The sequence below is a fragment of the Glandiceps talaboti genome, chromosome 2 (genome assembly GCF_964340395.1).
Source record: "Glandiceps talaboti chromosome 2, keGlaTala1.1, whole genome shotgun sequence".
Taxonomy (NCBI): domain Eukaryota; kingdom Metazoa; phylum Hemichordata; class Enteropneusta; family Spengelidae; genus Glandiceps; species Glandiceps talaboti.
Genome location: NC_135550.1, coordinates 4,792,425 through 4,808,645, shown reverse-complemented (window position 1 = coordinate 4,808,645; position 16,221 = coordinate 4,792,425). Strand labels below are relative to the sequence as shown.

Genomic DNA, 16,221 nt, shown 5'->3' with positions numbered 1-16,221 from the left:
ATGTCTGACGACCTTTAAGTTGATTATCATTAATTCGAAGAACGAAATCGTTGTATTTATTGCTACATGTTTTATACAACGTCCACCGATTGTGATAATTACAGATATAGTGTAAAAAGGACGAATTTGTATCACTTTTTGACCGGTTTGAAAGCGAGTCAAAGGGTTTCCCTGCGTAGACAATATGCGCAGTCCACGATTCGTTTGAGTAAACGTGGAGTTCATTGTGTGTGGATGTGTCTGCTTCGCGACCAGTTATAAATTGAATTTTTTGTATAGTGTAAATAACCATCAACGAATGTCCAGGTGAAGAAAACTACGTAATGCGTTGGGTTTACTCTGTCTAAGCGAATCAAGTAGAATCGGCCATAGGCATCGAAACATTTCATCTGGAACGATTGTTTTAGACTCACACCGTTTGATTCTGGTAGTGCCCACGTCATACGCCTAGGCTAGAAGGTGATCCCAGCTGTTTATCAACCAGGCCGTAAAGTCAAATATCACAACAGGAAACAGATCACAGGTCTTCTAACAAGTCGGTGTCTCATCGAAGGCTACGCTACATACCACAGTTCTCCCGTCAAATAGTGTTACAAGATAGTCCGATAATATAACATAATATGTTAACCATTAACAACATACAAATGTAGATTTTCAGTTGTTCAGTCCAACAGGTTATACGGATCAGTGGAAGTCAACGCCCAAAAGAAGTTTCGTTCAACGAGGACGAATGTTTACGAGGGTTTAGAAGAAGAAGAAAATGGTTGAGAGAACTCGAAAATATTCCGAACATGTTCAGACACTTTTTTTGTTATTATATATAGGCAACTGCTGGTGTGGTGACGTCAAACCTAAGAATGAAATATATTTGCCTGATTATAAATTTTATCACAATCTTCAAAGGATAGGACAACACATAGAAGAGATAGTTTCCAGGAACCCAACTTATTTAAGACTTGACATGGAATATATCTCAAGGCAAGGAAGGCCACAATATGTTGTAAGAATGACAAATTTTTCTGACAGCCACACTTTTTCTGGCTCCTATGTACTCTCCCAACATAAACCTAAAATTTTACTATCATTTGGAGAACATGCCAGAGAGTTCTTTCCTGTGGAAAGTGTGATTTATTTACTGCAGAACATCACAAGTGGGCTGACAGGCCTTAAGGGAAGCCCAGAGGAAACTTTCAGTAGAACGGTGCTATCAAAGCTAGACTTATTCATTGTTTCAATAGTAAACCCAGATGGGAGACATTATGTCGAAGAAACAGGCAATTATTGCTGGAGAGGTACAAGTACTGGAGTTGATCTCAACAGAAACTTTGATTGGCACTTTGGTGGCCGTGGAAGCTCAGGAAATTCAAAAGATGAAGAATACAGAGGTGTCAATGCATTTTCAGGTTGGTATACATGATTCCTCTTGATGTGTGTTCACTTCATTCCACTTTCAAGTCACCGTAATATCAACGAGTCTGCAAGACACAGACAGACATTTGTGCCACGCTATCAGCTAGCACTCAGCACTGGTTAAGAAGCCTGATATAGCTGAACAACATGATGTATATCTTACAGTCTAAATTTCAACATGTCTATAAAAAAAGCACTTCCCAAAGATCTACCTTTACTACAACTTTTACTTAAATTTTTTTACAGGGTTTTGACTTACTTTTTACTAGTGTCATAAAGTATGCATTCGAACACACACATAACAATGTATCTGTTGGTGTGGCATAAATTAAATGTAACATTGCACTTGGTGTAGGCTGTGCAGACCAGTGAGATATTTGTAATTGAAAGGCACTTGCAAACATGCACATACAGTCACTGCAAGACTAATATTATAGAGAAAGTTTATGGTGATGTGAAAAATTGAGAGATGAGGGTGGTTGATACTGGGATGACTTGAGTCAGAGATTAGGATGAGTTGAAATTAAAACAAAATGAATGTCACAGAATCTAAACCCCCCCCCCCCCCCCCTTACACTTTACAGACATTGACTCATACTTGGCAATGCATTTGTTTGTAAATTTAAGTCATTTATACCTTAGAAATGCTACTCTACAGTCTACTGCAGTGTTCTATTACATGCAGGTTGGTGAGAGATTGAATGATCTGTCATTGTGAGTGCTTCATTGACACTATCACTTACAAATGATGGATGCCTATACAATGATGACTCTTTCAGTCTAAGGTTGATGATTGAAAGTAGTGTTTCTTCAAGAGTCCAATATACTCTTTTTTCTGCAAAATACATGCAAGCCCCTGAGTGATATGTTCTGTCTCTGTATACTTACAGACTTTGCAAGCACTGTGTCAAGTTCTGACTTTTCCCCTTCATCTAGAATGACTGTGGCCAAAGTCATGCTGTCTTAAATACCTCCATTTATATTCACATATTTATTTTGAAAATAATATTGACAAAGAAATGTCAATGTTCACAACATTGCTAATCCTTAATGTTGATAAAATAGATTCCAAGCTTATGTCCACTCTCACTGACTGATGGACTATAGGTGTTTGTTGTCTGTGTGCTACTAAGTGTATCTATTTGACAATAATCATAGTGCCAATGCAACTTCCAGTCTATCCATACAGCTGTATCCATACCCAGGACTGAATTTTCTTTCATAGATTCTCTAATAATTTTGACTACGGCCATGACAACTTGACTTGCCAAACACATTTTCATACAAAAGTGTGTATAGACATAACCCATGTATGAAAATAGGAATGTCAAAACTCAATAAAACAGCAAGCAAATTATAAGTAGGCAAGGGTGTAATATGATATTACCTGAGTTGGTGGGTTGGTGTGGGATGGGATGGGGTGGGGTGGGGGGGGGGGTTCTCCCCTCATTTGAGTATATGCATATGTTGCTGCCCTTTGGGGTGCATTTTCTAGCCCTTTGGTATAAAATGGGATGTTGGGTTTGTTTTTTTTCAAGCTGAAGAGTTTAAGTTGGGTCCACTTAAATGTGGTCCATTGTCCTTTAGCAAATCATAACTGCCATTAATTGCACAAAAATGTTGCCTCGTAAGTAAAATGTATTTAAGTCTACACTTTCATCATTTTTTTAAAAAACTGGTAATGGTCTAAAATGGGTATTGATTTTTGGTCAAAGTGGGTCGACAATGGTGCCTTGAGTTTCTAGCACTGGCCACACACATCTACCAGAGCTGGCCACTTGTACCCCCTCCCCTATGGGGGGGGGGGGTCAAGTGGGTTTCAGGTGATTTTGGTAAGGAAATAGTAATAGTAATTATAATTACTACAGGGATTACCAGAGATTTTATGGGTTTCACAATGTGTATTGCAAACAAGCCTGTTTGTGTCCTACAATATCACTATGAGTTCATTTGCAGCTGAGTATGTGTGGGTCTGTATCTCATAAGCATTGTCTTCATGACATCATCATTGTCATGGTAAAGGTGTTGATATGTTTAAAAAGCTTAATAGTCTGAACCAGTTTATTTAAGCTTTTTAACATCAGGAAGTAAAATAATGACATTGTTGAAATTATTTCACTGTTTATTGATATATGTAAATGAACAATCAAAGTGAAGCTCAGGACTCTGGTCAACAGTAGAACAGCTGTTGTCTACAGCCATGTGTTTACCCATTGAAAGGCCTTGGGTTTCTGAGATAAATTTTACCATAGACAATGGAGCCTCTGCACTGTCTGTGATTTTATCTACCTTAACCTATCACTACTAAAGTAATACCATGGAAGTATTATACCTCCATGCTAATACTAAGTACTGACCAAACCTTTTCCTATACAGAATTATCAGTGCACAAGTGCAGTCCCAGTTGGTATCTCTACCACAGTCCCACTACCATTTCTTTTCGTGGTAAAATCTACCTAGGTTCCAGAGTCATTTTATCATTGTTCCCCACTAAAATTATGATATAATACATTAATATGTCCTGATTCTCCCTGTGTCTTTTCTGCTACTTGCATATACATCTATGGTACCATAGACTAGTACAATTGTGTTTTCTGCTACTTGCAGTATACATCTATGGTACCATAGACTAGTACAATTGTGTTTTCTGCTACTTGCAGTATTATAATACATCTATGGTACCATAGACTAGTACAATTGTGTTTTCTGCTACTTGCAGTATACATCTATGGTACCATAGACTAGTACAATTGTGTTTTCTGCTACTTGCAGTATTATAATACATCTATGGTACCATAGACTAGTACAATTGTGTTTTCTGCTACATGCAGTATTATAATACATCTATGGTACCATAGACTAGTACAATTGTGTATTCTGGTACTCACATATTACATCTATGGTACCATAGACTTGTACAGTTGTGTATTCTGCTACATGCATATACATCTATGGTACCATAGACTAGTACAATTGTGTATTCTGGTACTCACATATTACATCTATGGTACCATAGACTTGTACAATTGTGTTTTCTGCTACTTACATATACATCTATGGTACCATAGACTAGTACAATTGTGTTTTCTGCTACTTGCATATACATCTATGGTACCATAGACTAGTACAATTGTGTTTTCTGCTACTTGCAGTATACATCTATGGTACCATAGACTAGTACAATTGTGTTTTCTGCTACTTACATATACATCTATGGTACCATAGACTAGTACAGTTGTGTATTCTGCTACTTACATATACATCTATGGTACCATCGACTAGTACAGTTGTGTTTTCTGCTACTTGCAGTATACATCTATGGTACCATCGACTAGTACAATTGTGTTTTCTGCTACATGCATATACATCTATGGTACCATAGACTTGTACAGTTGTGTTTTCTGCGCTACTTGCAGTATACATCTATGGTACCATAGATTAGTACAATTCTGTTTTCTGGTACTCACATATACATCTATGGTACCATCGACTAGTACAGTTGTGTTTTCTGCTACATGCAGTATTATAATACATCTATGGTACCATCGACTAGTACAATTGTGTTTTCTGCTACTTACATATACATCTATGGTACCATAGACTTGTACAGTTGTGTTTTCTGCTACTTACATATACATCTATGGTACCATCGACTTGTACAGTTGTGTATTTTGGTACTCACATATACATCTATGGTACCATCGACTTGTACAGTTGTGTATTCTGGTACTCACATGTACATCTATGGTACCATCGACTTGTACAGTTGTGTATTCTGGTACTCACATATACATCTATGGTACCACGATCGACTTGTACAGTTGTGTATTTTGGTACTCACATATACATCTATGGTACCATCGACTTGTACAGTTGTGTATTTTGGTACTCACATATACATCTATGGTACCATCGACTTGTACAGTTGTGTATTCTGGTACTCACATATACATCTATGGTACCATCGACTTGTACAGTTGTGTATTTTGGTACTCACATATACATCTATGGTACCATCGACTTGTACAGTTGTGTATTTTGGTACTCACATATACATCTATGGTACCATCGACTTGTACAGTTGTGTATTCTGGTACTCACATATACATCTATGGTACCATCGACTTGTACAGTTGTGTTTTCTGCTACTTGCAGTATACAGCTATGGTACCATCGACTTGTACATTGTGTTTTCTGCTACTTGCAGTATACATCTATGGTACCATCAACTTGTACAGTTGTGTTTTCTGCTACTTACATATACATCTATGGTACCATCGACTTGTACAGTTGTGTATTCTGGTACTCACATATACATCTATGGTACCATCGACTTGTACAGTTGTGTATTCTGCTACTTACATATACATCTATGGTACCATCGACTTGTACAATTGTGTTTTCTGCTACTTGCAGTATACATCTATGGTACCATCGACTTGTACAGTTGTGTATTCTGCTACTTGCAGTATACATCTATGGTACCATCGACTTGTACAGTTGTGTTTTCTGCTACTTACATATACATCTATGGTACCATCGACTTGTACAGTTGTGTATTCTGCTACTTACATATACATCTATGGTACCATCGACTTGTACAGTTGTGTTTTCTGCTACTTGCAGTATACATCTATGGTACCATAGACTAGTACCATTGTGTTTTCTGCTACATGCATATACATCTATGGTACCATCGACTTGTACAATTGTGTTTTCTGCTACTTACATATACATCTATGGTACCATAGACTAGTACAATTGTGTTTTCTTGCAGTATACATCTATGGTACCATAGACTATAGTCTCGCTGCCAGACTCGAGACTATCGTCCCAAATCTGTTTACCGAATCTGGTCCCTCTCTTCTCGCGGCTGCGCCGCTCGGTAAACAGATTAGGGACGATAGTCTCGAGTCTGGCAGCGAGACTACATAGACTAGTACAATTGTGTTTTCTGCTACATGCACATACATCTATGGTACCATAGACTAGTACAATTGTGTTTTCTGCTACATGCACATACATCTATGGTACCATAGACTAGTACAATTGTGTTTTCTGCTACATGCACATACATCTATGGTACCATAGACTAGTACAATTGTGTTTTCTGCTACATGCACATACATCTATGGTACCATAGACTAGTACAATTGTGTTTTCTGCTACTTGCATATACATCTATGGTACCATAGACTAGTACAATTGTGTTTTCTGCTACTTACATATACATCTATGGTACCATAGACTAGTACAATTGTGTTTTCTGCTACATGCACATACATCTATGGTACCATAGACTAGTACAATTGTGTTTTCTGCTACATGCACATACATCTATGGTACCATAGACTAGTACAATTGTGTTTTCTGCTACATGCACATACATCTATGGTACCATAGACTAGTACAATTGTGTTTTCTGCTACATGCACATACATCTATGGTACCATAGACTAGTACAATTGTGTTTTCTGCTACTTGCATATACATCTATGGTACCATAGACTAGTACAATTGTGTTTTCTGCTACTTGCACATACATCTATGGTACCATAGACTAGTACAATTGTGTTTTCTGCTACTTGCATATACATCTATGGTACCATAGACTAGTACAATTGTGTTTTCTGCTACTTGCAATATACATCTATGGTACCATAGACTAGTACAATTGTGTTTTCTGCTACTTGCAGTATTATAATACATCTATGGTACCATCGACTAGTACAATTGTGTTTTCTGCTACTTGCAGTATACATCTATGGTACCATAGACTAGTACAATTGTGTTTTCTGCTACTTACATATACATCTATGGTACCATAGACTAGTACAATTGTGTTTTCTGCTACTTGCATATACATCTATGGTACCATCGACTTGTACAATTGTGTTTTCTGCTACTTGCATAGATTAGTAGAATATTTACAAACAAGCATTATACCATAGACAACTGTCTATGATTATACATATAAAAGAAGTACTTATAGGCAAAGATCAATTATGTGTATTTATCCCTATCTATAATCTATAATATACCCCTATCTATTTTATTGTTGTAAAGCTCTTGTGACACAATGACATGTATTGACATAATCACAGACAAGTGTGATTTGTTACTTGTCTGTCACATAATCCATGTGCAAATTGACATACATGGTGTTGATGGCAAACACTAAAGATGAACTCACCAGATGCTGACCAATAAAGTACTATGTAGGCCAATATGCAAAACATCAAATATTCAGAACATGTTTTCCAATAATTTTAGGTACTATTGAACTTATTTAGGGAGAGTTGTGACAGTAATTCTTCAGAGACACTTGACAACATTGAGTTACTGGACCAATACAAAGCACAAGCTTTCCTTAGTGCTACAAAAGCATACATTAAAATATTTCATCTGAATTTATATAAAAATAACTTTGATTGTAGGTTTTTATCAGTGATGGATTATCGTCATTGTACTCATAGAGTTTCAAGAATTACTGTTTCTTTGAGTAGTGTATATGAAGGTTTCATAATTGCAAACTATAAATTTTTACTTATTTTCATTAATACTGTTATTTTCATATCTTTTTACTTACAGAGCCAGAATGTGTCGTTCTTACTGAACTAACTGCGAAATATAAATTTGATGCATTTGTCTCTCTTCATTCCGGCATCAGACAAATTTATGTGCCTTTTGCAGGTGGGTGATAGAAAGTATGACAATAAAAACAAAAGAGTTGACATACATGAACACTAAGAATGTTCTAACATGTGTACAACACTTAGTTTATTTAGCTGTATGTTAATCTGATATGATTGGATTTTAAAGATACATTCTATACTTTTGTACTCAAGATAAACCAGGTCAAAATAGTACTGAGGCTTTGGTTTAGATAGATTGTGGCAACATGTTGATAACATGTTTCATTACTCGCGTTTTGCTTTACAGTATGTGGAAAATTTCTGTTTCTCCATTTGAATTTTGATGTCCTGAATTTTTCATAGTTTATCAGAGTGTTATTCATTTTACCTGGTCAACTTGATAAAACAACATATATTGAGCAGAATCATAATCATAGTCAATACATTGAAGAAACCAATACTAATAAATAATCAATGGAAGAGGAGGGCAAAACACTTAGTATGGATGCCTTGAAGACATCCACCGATCCAGATGTAACCTAATTATTGTCTAGTTTAATTGTTCCAATCCGTGATTGATCTTTGAAAAAATGAATTCCTGTAAATGTCTGTATTTGAGTCTGGTATTTGAAAGCAGTTAGAGTTGTTTGTCATGTACATTTCCACATGGTTGCTATGTTGGTAGTCAGCAAAGTTCCTGGGTTTGATTGTCTGCTTTGATCTTTGTGGTATGAGATATGTGTCATGATGTATTACTAGTACATACTCATATGGAGTATATACATTCATATCCATAGTTTAGTTGGTAAGCTTTAAGCACCTGAAAATAGACAAATGAAAAATTGCAGTTTGCCAATACTTATACGTAACAAATTAAATGAACTGCCATAGCCTCATTTTCATCAGTCATCAAAAATTGTACAGTGAGAGAGTATAAAACCCACAATTCCTAAAAACACCCTTGAGAACAACACTTCATCATGATCTGATCTTCAAACTTGATAGCGCCATCTATCAGTCATGTTCATTTGTACTTTCTTTTTTATGTGACCGCGGCACTGCATGCAGTAGTAATAGTATAGTATACTGTTCAATAGTGTTTTATGCAATCTAATGAACTGTTTGATTTCACTCAGATTCTGTGTCTAAGGAAGAGAAAATATTACCAGAAAATTTGGATACCCAGTTACAGTTAGCAAAGTTGATGTCTCAAGTGACAGCCAATACTTTCACCTATGGCATTGCACATGAATTGAATGACTACGCTGCAGATGGTACCGTTTTTGATTTCATGGCAGGGGTTAGGCAGGTAAGTCTGCAGTTGGAATGTGATTATATAATCATATGTGTTTACTCATTTATTAAGCTCTATTTGATTGATTGATTGATTGATTGATTGATTGATTTGTTGTCATGTGTAATCTAGAAATATGGCAAGCATATGTCATTCTTAACTATTTGATAATGTGGTCAGTAAAATGGGCCATATCATAATCAAACACTTTGATGGTGTTGGATGTTGACACATATTCATTTCAATGTAGCCAGTTTAAGGCCCATGCTGGGATAGGATTAAGATTCGGGTATTCGGCATATTGGATTTTGGTGTCAAACCATAGCATTCAAATTCTTACTATTAAACATTGTATTTAAGGGCATATACCGTATGTTCATAAACGATACAGGCAGATAGGAATTACTATGGTGAAATTTCTAAATCAATAGAACATTTTTTTGGAAGACATGTAAAGGAACACTGGTCACTGGTTGACATACCAACTACTAACTTTCTACATATACTCTGCACTAGTTTTTGGTGGCATTGTACTTTAATGGAATATTTTTCAGGATCGAGTCAGTGTATTTTATCAATAAATTAATTATCATTAAAACCATGAATGTTTTATGTTAAGTATGTATTTTTAAAAAGTAGCGAACATGTGACGTAAATTCTGTGCAAAAGTGGCTGCCATTGAAGGCAGCAGTGTATATCACCGATGCATAGAAGCATTGGGTACATGTAGGTGAAAACCAATCAGATTTCTCCAGCTATTTTACCAAGATGCCATACCAAAATTATACCACATGATTTCTTCTTTTTTTTGTATACACAATTTATATGCAATTTATATAGCCTCATTTTTAGCCCCCCCCCCCCCCCCCCCCTATTACTAAGGGCTCCATCCATCCCTGCATCTGTGTGTCCTTCCATAATACATAATTTCTCAGACATACAATATCTGATTTCTTTCAGATGTGGCACAAATATCAAATGGGACATGTGCGCGTCAATTCGCTTTTTGATGTATATTCAAATTTGACGGAAAGGCGGCCATATTTGTGGTTAAAATTCAATATTTGTTGCACAACTTAAAAACTGTACTACACACACAATCCATTGAAATGTCTACCCCATATTATCCGATGCAAACTATCTTTTGAGACCTTTACCTTTGACCTTGACCTTCAGGGTCAATTATCAAAATCAGGCCAATTCCTGCCATTCCCAGACACACTGAAGTATATACATATTACCAATTTCTTTTAAATCATGTTTACAAGTAATATTGAAGAGAAGAACTATAGACAAGCATTATTTTTGGTGCTCATATAACTTTTACTTCATGGCAGCCATATTTGTAGTTGAAAATCATTACTTACTGCATTACTCAAAAACTGTCATACACGGTAACAGGACAACTGCCCCCCGGACAACTGCCCCCGGACAATTGCCCCCGGACAATTGCCCCCGAAGGACAACTGCCCCCTGGACAATTGCCCCCGAAGGACAATTGCCCCCCGGACAACTGCCCCCAAAGGACAACTGCCCCCCGGACTACTGCATTATACTCACTAAACACAAACACGAAGTCATTTTTTTACTGGAAAAGATTTATTTATCATCAGTTCAATACAAAATATACAGGCAAGATAGAAAACGAGTCAAAAGTAGAAAAAATATTGAGACTCAGAATGTACATTCTCGTAAGACTTTGGTGATAGTTAATGGTGACTCGGCTCGGTTTATCATGATCAGCCAGTGTTTAAAACTGTAAATTGTGGGCTATTCCCCGAAGAAAATCTAGCATGTGACGATTTTTAAAATCTTGCACTATTGCATGGATTCTGGCTGCAGAATCTTGATACTGTCGACGTTGTGGTTGCGCTGATTCACCGGCAATCATTTGGTTGATGACGACGTTGTTAAGTGCCTGCTCACATTTCAGAATATTGAGATTGGTTGTGTAAATTCCATTGTATTGGAAGTATTCTTAAAGTGAGAATTAAACATCCAGAAACACACGAGCACTCGGGTAGGTGATTCTGGCAAGCCGAAATCTCTTCTCAGTCGTGACTAATTCCCGACTTGGACTTGAACGATCCCGTACGAGAGTATGAGAGTGTGAGTGCTAGAGTGCAATGTTAGAACTATCCATACTTATACCGTTCAACTCTACGACTCACAACACCTGTATATGATATTGAATGACAAACCCGTACATCTGTAATACAATTTTTTTTTCGTTCGGGGGCAGTAGTCCGGGGGGCAGTTGTCCTTCGGGGGCAATTGTCCGGGGGGCAGTTGTCCTTCGGGGGCAATTGTCTGGGAGGCAGTTGTCCTTCGGGGGCAATTGTCCGGGGGCAATTGTCCGGGGGGCAGTTGTCCTAGAATCGTCATACACAGATACTCCGTTCAAGTTTCTACCCTATATTATCAGAAGCAAGCTATCTTTTGAGACCTTGATCATCAGAGCCAATTATCAAAATCAAGCCAATTTCTGCCTATCACAGACATATTGTAGTGTTGGGGGGGGGGGGGGATTTTGTGTCTTCTAGCAAGACTTGTTAATTGTTAGTATATGCCAGAAAGCCTGGCTGTTTAATCATGTGGTTCACTGTAGCTCAGCAGAGGGGTTAATCCTGTTTTTCGCAACTACATTTTTTATTGTGTACAAACAAACAGGTAGACAGAAGATTAAAAATGGGATACACACAGATGAAAAAAAAATCAAATTGGTCATTTTAACGTATAAGGAAATTTGAATGATAAATGTTAAAAGGTTTAAAATGCAAGTTAGTTTTGTGGTAGCCAATGCCCCTGTCAGCTAAATCCTACCAAGACAAACTAAACCTGGTTAGATGTGCTGCTCAGCTGCACTTTTGAAATTCCATACCCAAAGTTCACAGACACCATGTCAAAGCCAGGTAATCTATTACCAGATTGCCCCCACCCCCTCCCCCTCCCCATTACTAGGGTTTCTAAACACTGTCAAACAAACTGATTATTTCATTGAGAGATCATTTCTTTTTGCTTCACAGATACCATTTTCATTTGCAATAGAACTATGGGGAGAAGGTGACCACAAAGGTGCTAAATGTTTTGATCTTTTTAATCCAAAAAGTGAATCTTTACAGGTATGTCTCAACAATGTTCTTATTTCATTCCACAAATTGTTAATGCAAACAATTTTTGAGTTTCTATCATTACCAGCACACATTCATAATTCAAAAATCTTGTTTATTCTGAATTTGTAATAACTTCTGAAACCAAACATTATGTACATAAGTTACCCTGGTAAATATTGAAACTACATATTCACTTGATATGAGCAATTTTCTAAAGAGAGACATCACAAAGACCCCCAAAGCATACTACGGGTACCACTCTAAAATTGAATAGTGCTAGCTAGAAGTGGCACATTTTGTTCACCAATTGGTCACTTTTTTTCAATTGAATCTTCCACAGAAAGCTTTAGTGGAGGTACATCCTATTTATGAAACACTGTTTACTTTTATAATTGATTGGAAAGAAGAGCAACTCAGAAATTATTTCAGCCAAATTGATGTAAGTATACAGGTTTTTCTTTTTTACTCCTTCACATGTTTACAATAGTCCCACACCCCACTCATAATCATGTGTGTGAACATTGACATTAGACATATAGTAAATAGTTTGTGGTCAGAATGGCTTGTGTTCAAAACAATTTCATAACAGTCCCACACCCCATTCACACTCACACTAAAATTCATCTATGTGAACACACATTAACATTAGACATAGTAAAGGGATATGTGGTCAAACTGGCTATTGTTCGAAACAGTGTGTGAAATTAAGGGAAATGACTATTGGTGATAAAGGACCGACAGATAGGAAAAGCTGGTGGTCCTCATGGGAAAGTGTTGGTCCAACTCAATGCAGTTTGTGACATATATGTACAACAACAACCCCCCACCCCCACAAAGATAAAATTTTGAACTTTAACATGATACAACATATCTTTTGCTGTAATAAAATAAGAGAGTACAAAAAAATAGTTTCACATCCACAATAATTTATTTCAGCTATATAATCTCTTGTTGTTCACAATGTATTATATTATGCAAATACAGATACAAAGTTTGCAAATAATGAATGAATCAGTCATCCACATCCATCAACTGCAATCTCAATCACAATCTCCTCACTGTCTAAAGTAAAACTTGGATATATCTGTACCATTAAACGAATAATATTCATTACCTTCACATTTCAATTGATCACAAGGACTGACAAGTCACTATAAATCTGCAAAACTGTTGGTCCTTATAGAAATCTGTTAGTCTTGGATAAACGGACCAACGTTAATTTTGTACACTGGCCCCCACACTCTACTCACAATCACACACAACTTCATGTGTGTGAACACATTGAAATTAGACATAAAAGAATATGTGGTAAAAAAAATGGCCACTGTCGTATATGATAGATGGAAACAATAGCAACCAGTTTACAATGGTATAACATTATTTGTTTGATGTCTGAAAGTATGACGCTATATACTTTACATAATTATGTTTTGTCCATCATTGTCATTATCATCATCCTCCTCATCATCACCACCACCACCAACACCACCACCACCACCACCACCACCATCATCACCACCACCATCATCATCATCATCATCATCACCACCACCACCACCATCATCATCATCATCATCATCATCATCACTGCATCTAATCAAGTCATGTATCAACCTTGACATCTCTTTATTTCAATTCTTTCTTTAGGAACCACCTGCAAGTTTCTCCATAGTGTATTTTATGCTCGCCTTTGTTGTGATGATAACAGCATTGATGGCATTACATCGGAAGCTGCCATCGTTTCTAAGGTTTTATCACAGAAGGAGAGTCGTTAGTCTACGCTCTCTCAGTTCAACATTTTCTGTCATGAAAATTACATGACCTTTTTTTAAAAAAAAAAAAAAGTAATATCCGTACCAGTGTCTTTTAGGTTGTTGTCACCTTGTGTTCATCACTGCTGGTAGTTTGATGTTAATTTACATGGATTCTTTAAAATTAAAGGGGACACCTCCTCAGGAAATAAAAGTATTTGCATAAACTTCCGGTTCTAGAGAGCCATTTCATCATTTAACACCACATGAATTTCTTACGATTGCCAAGAAACACCAAATTGAAAGTTTACATTCACCTTCATTGTTCATGCAATGATGTTGCCTCATGGGTATCAGTAGACATACATATATATTAGATGAACACTGAATATTCATGACTTTATCGGAAGGTAATAAGCACTTAGGAGTCATGAACATTCAGTGCTCATCTAATAAATATATATGTCTGCTGATACCCATGAGGCAACACTGGACCACTGCAAGAACAATGGGATAAAAAAAGTGTCAAATTTGGTGTTTGTTGGCAATTGTGCAAAATTTATGCGATGTTAAATCATGAAATGATTGAAGTGGCATTCCCCATTTATGTGTACACTAAACGGGATTTATAAACATCTTCACTTTGTTACAGGCTTTTGATTTCACATAGTACATTGTACATATCGGTTATCCCTTCTTAATATCGGTTTGTAACTTTCTTGAAACCAAAGATGAAGAAAATGGGTGCAACTTATACACATACAGCATAGACTTGGTATTTTGATATTTATACTTTACAACCACGGCAGTTCTTAATTCCTGTTTGCTACTACGTGGAGAACAGTTTATGTATACCATGTGTTGACATCAATCTGATTAAAATCTGATGTTAGATAGGCTGGTTTTCCTGTATTTACCTTTATTCCATCGTTATTGCGTCTTTTACGTGAGTTTTTTTTTTCTTTTTTTTCGTTGGAAAGGCGTTCGCCCAGGAAAAAAAAAACTCATGTAAAAGACGCAATAACGATGGAATAAAGGTAAATACAGGAAAACCAGCCTATCTAACATCAGATTTTAATCAGATTGGTGTTGACATATTCTTTGAAAGAGGTTACAAAGACCAACTAATCAGTCTATGAAGAAAAAAATCAGTTCTGATAAATAAATACATTATAAAACACTTGGTGTTTGTGTCAGTGCAAGCTAGGTGCTATGCCATACCATAATGAAAGTAGGACTATTGTCTCTTGTTGGCACCATCAAAGAATATTTTCCACTGGTAAACTATTGTGGAGATAACAGAATTTGAATTAGGAGATTCAATAATTGTATATTTTACAAACAAAGATAACAAGTCAAGTATAGACGACAACAATGTCAAACAAAAACTTCACTTACAAATGTTCAATGCTATGATTATAATACTGCTTTCTATTTGTGTGTAGTCAGTTATCATGTCTTGCCAACATTAGTAGATGTGTACACAAGTGTGTTACTAGAATTCTCTTGAAATGACTTCAACCACAGCATCTGTAACTAGGTATTTCATGATATCTACAACATCTGTAACTACAGGTATTTCATGCTATGTACAGCATCTGTAACTACAGGTATTTTATGCTATGTACAACATCTGTAACTACAGGTATTGAACACATATTGCCTGGCCATGAGGGCTGTAGCACCCGTTTATTACACCCGAGGGACTGTGAGTTACCAGAATCACATGCTATTTCCCGAGGCCAATAGCATGTGATTCTGGTAACTCACAGTCACGAGGGGGTAATGAACGGGTGCTATAGCCCGAATATAGGCCAGGCAATATGTGTTTTATAATATACCTCATGCTGTGAATTCGCGGTGGCAGACGACATCGTCAGAAGCTGCCATTTTGACCTGCTGTGAACGCACGGTGGTCACGTGACCATGTAAAAGTTGATGGAATTTTTTCCCTAGGGAAATAGTCATTCTATTTTCCTATCACGTGACTGATTCTAGCGAATCATGGCACAGCATTA

The 16,221-nt window shown here is 36.7% G+C and overlaps 1 protein-coding gene across 1 annotated transcript; it reads left to right on the top strand.

Annotated features, from left to right (window-relative positions):
• The first annotated feature begins 126 nt into the window (after positions 1-126).
• Positions 127-15,128, top strand: LOC144453314 (carboxypeptidase A4-like). Its single transcript, XM_078144572.1, has 6 exons — positions 127-1,403; positions 8,002-8,103; positions 9,182-9,354; positions 12,366-12,461; positions 12,793-12,891; positions 14,100-15,128. The coding sequence occupies exons 1-6, from the start codon at positions 761-763 to the stop codon at positions 14,271-14,273; spliced, it is 1,287 nt and encodes a 428-aa protein (XP_078000698.1). The 5' UTR covers positions 127-760; the 3' UTR covers positions 14,274-15,128.
• Positions 15,129-16,221: the final 1,093 nt, after the last annotated feature.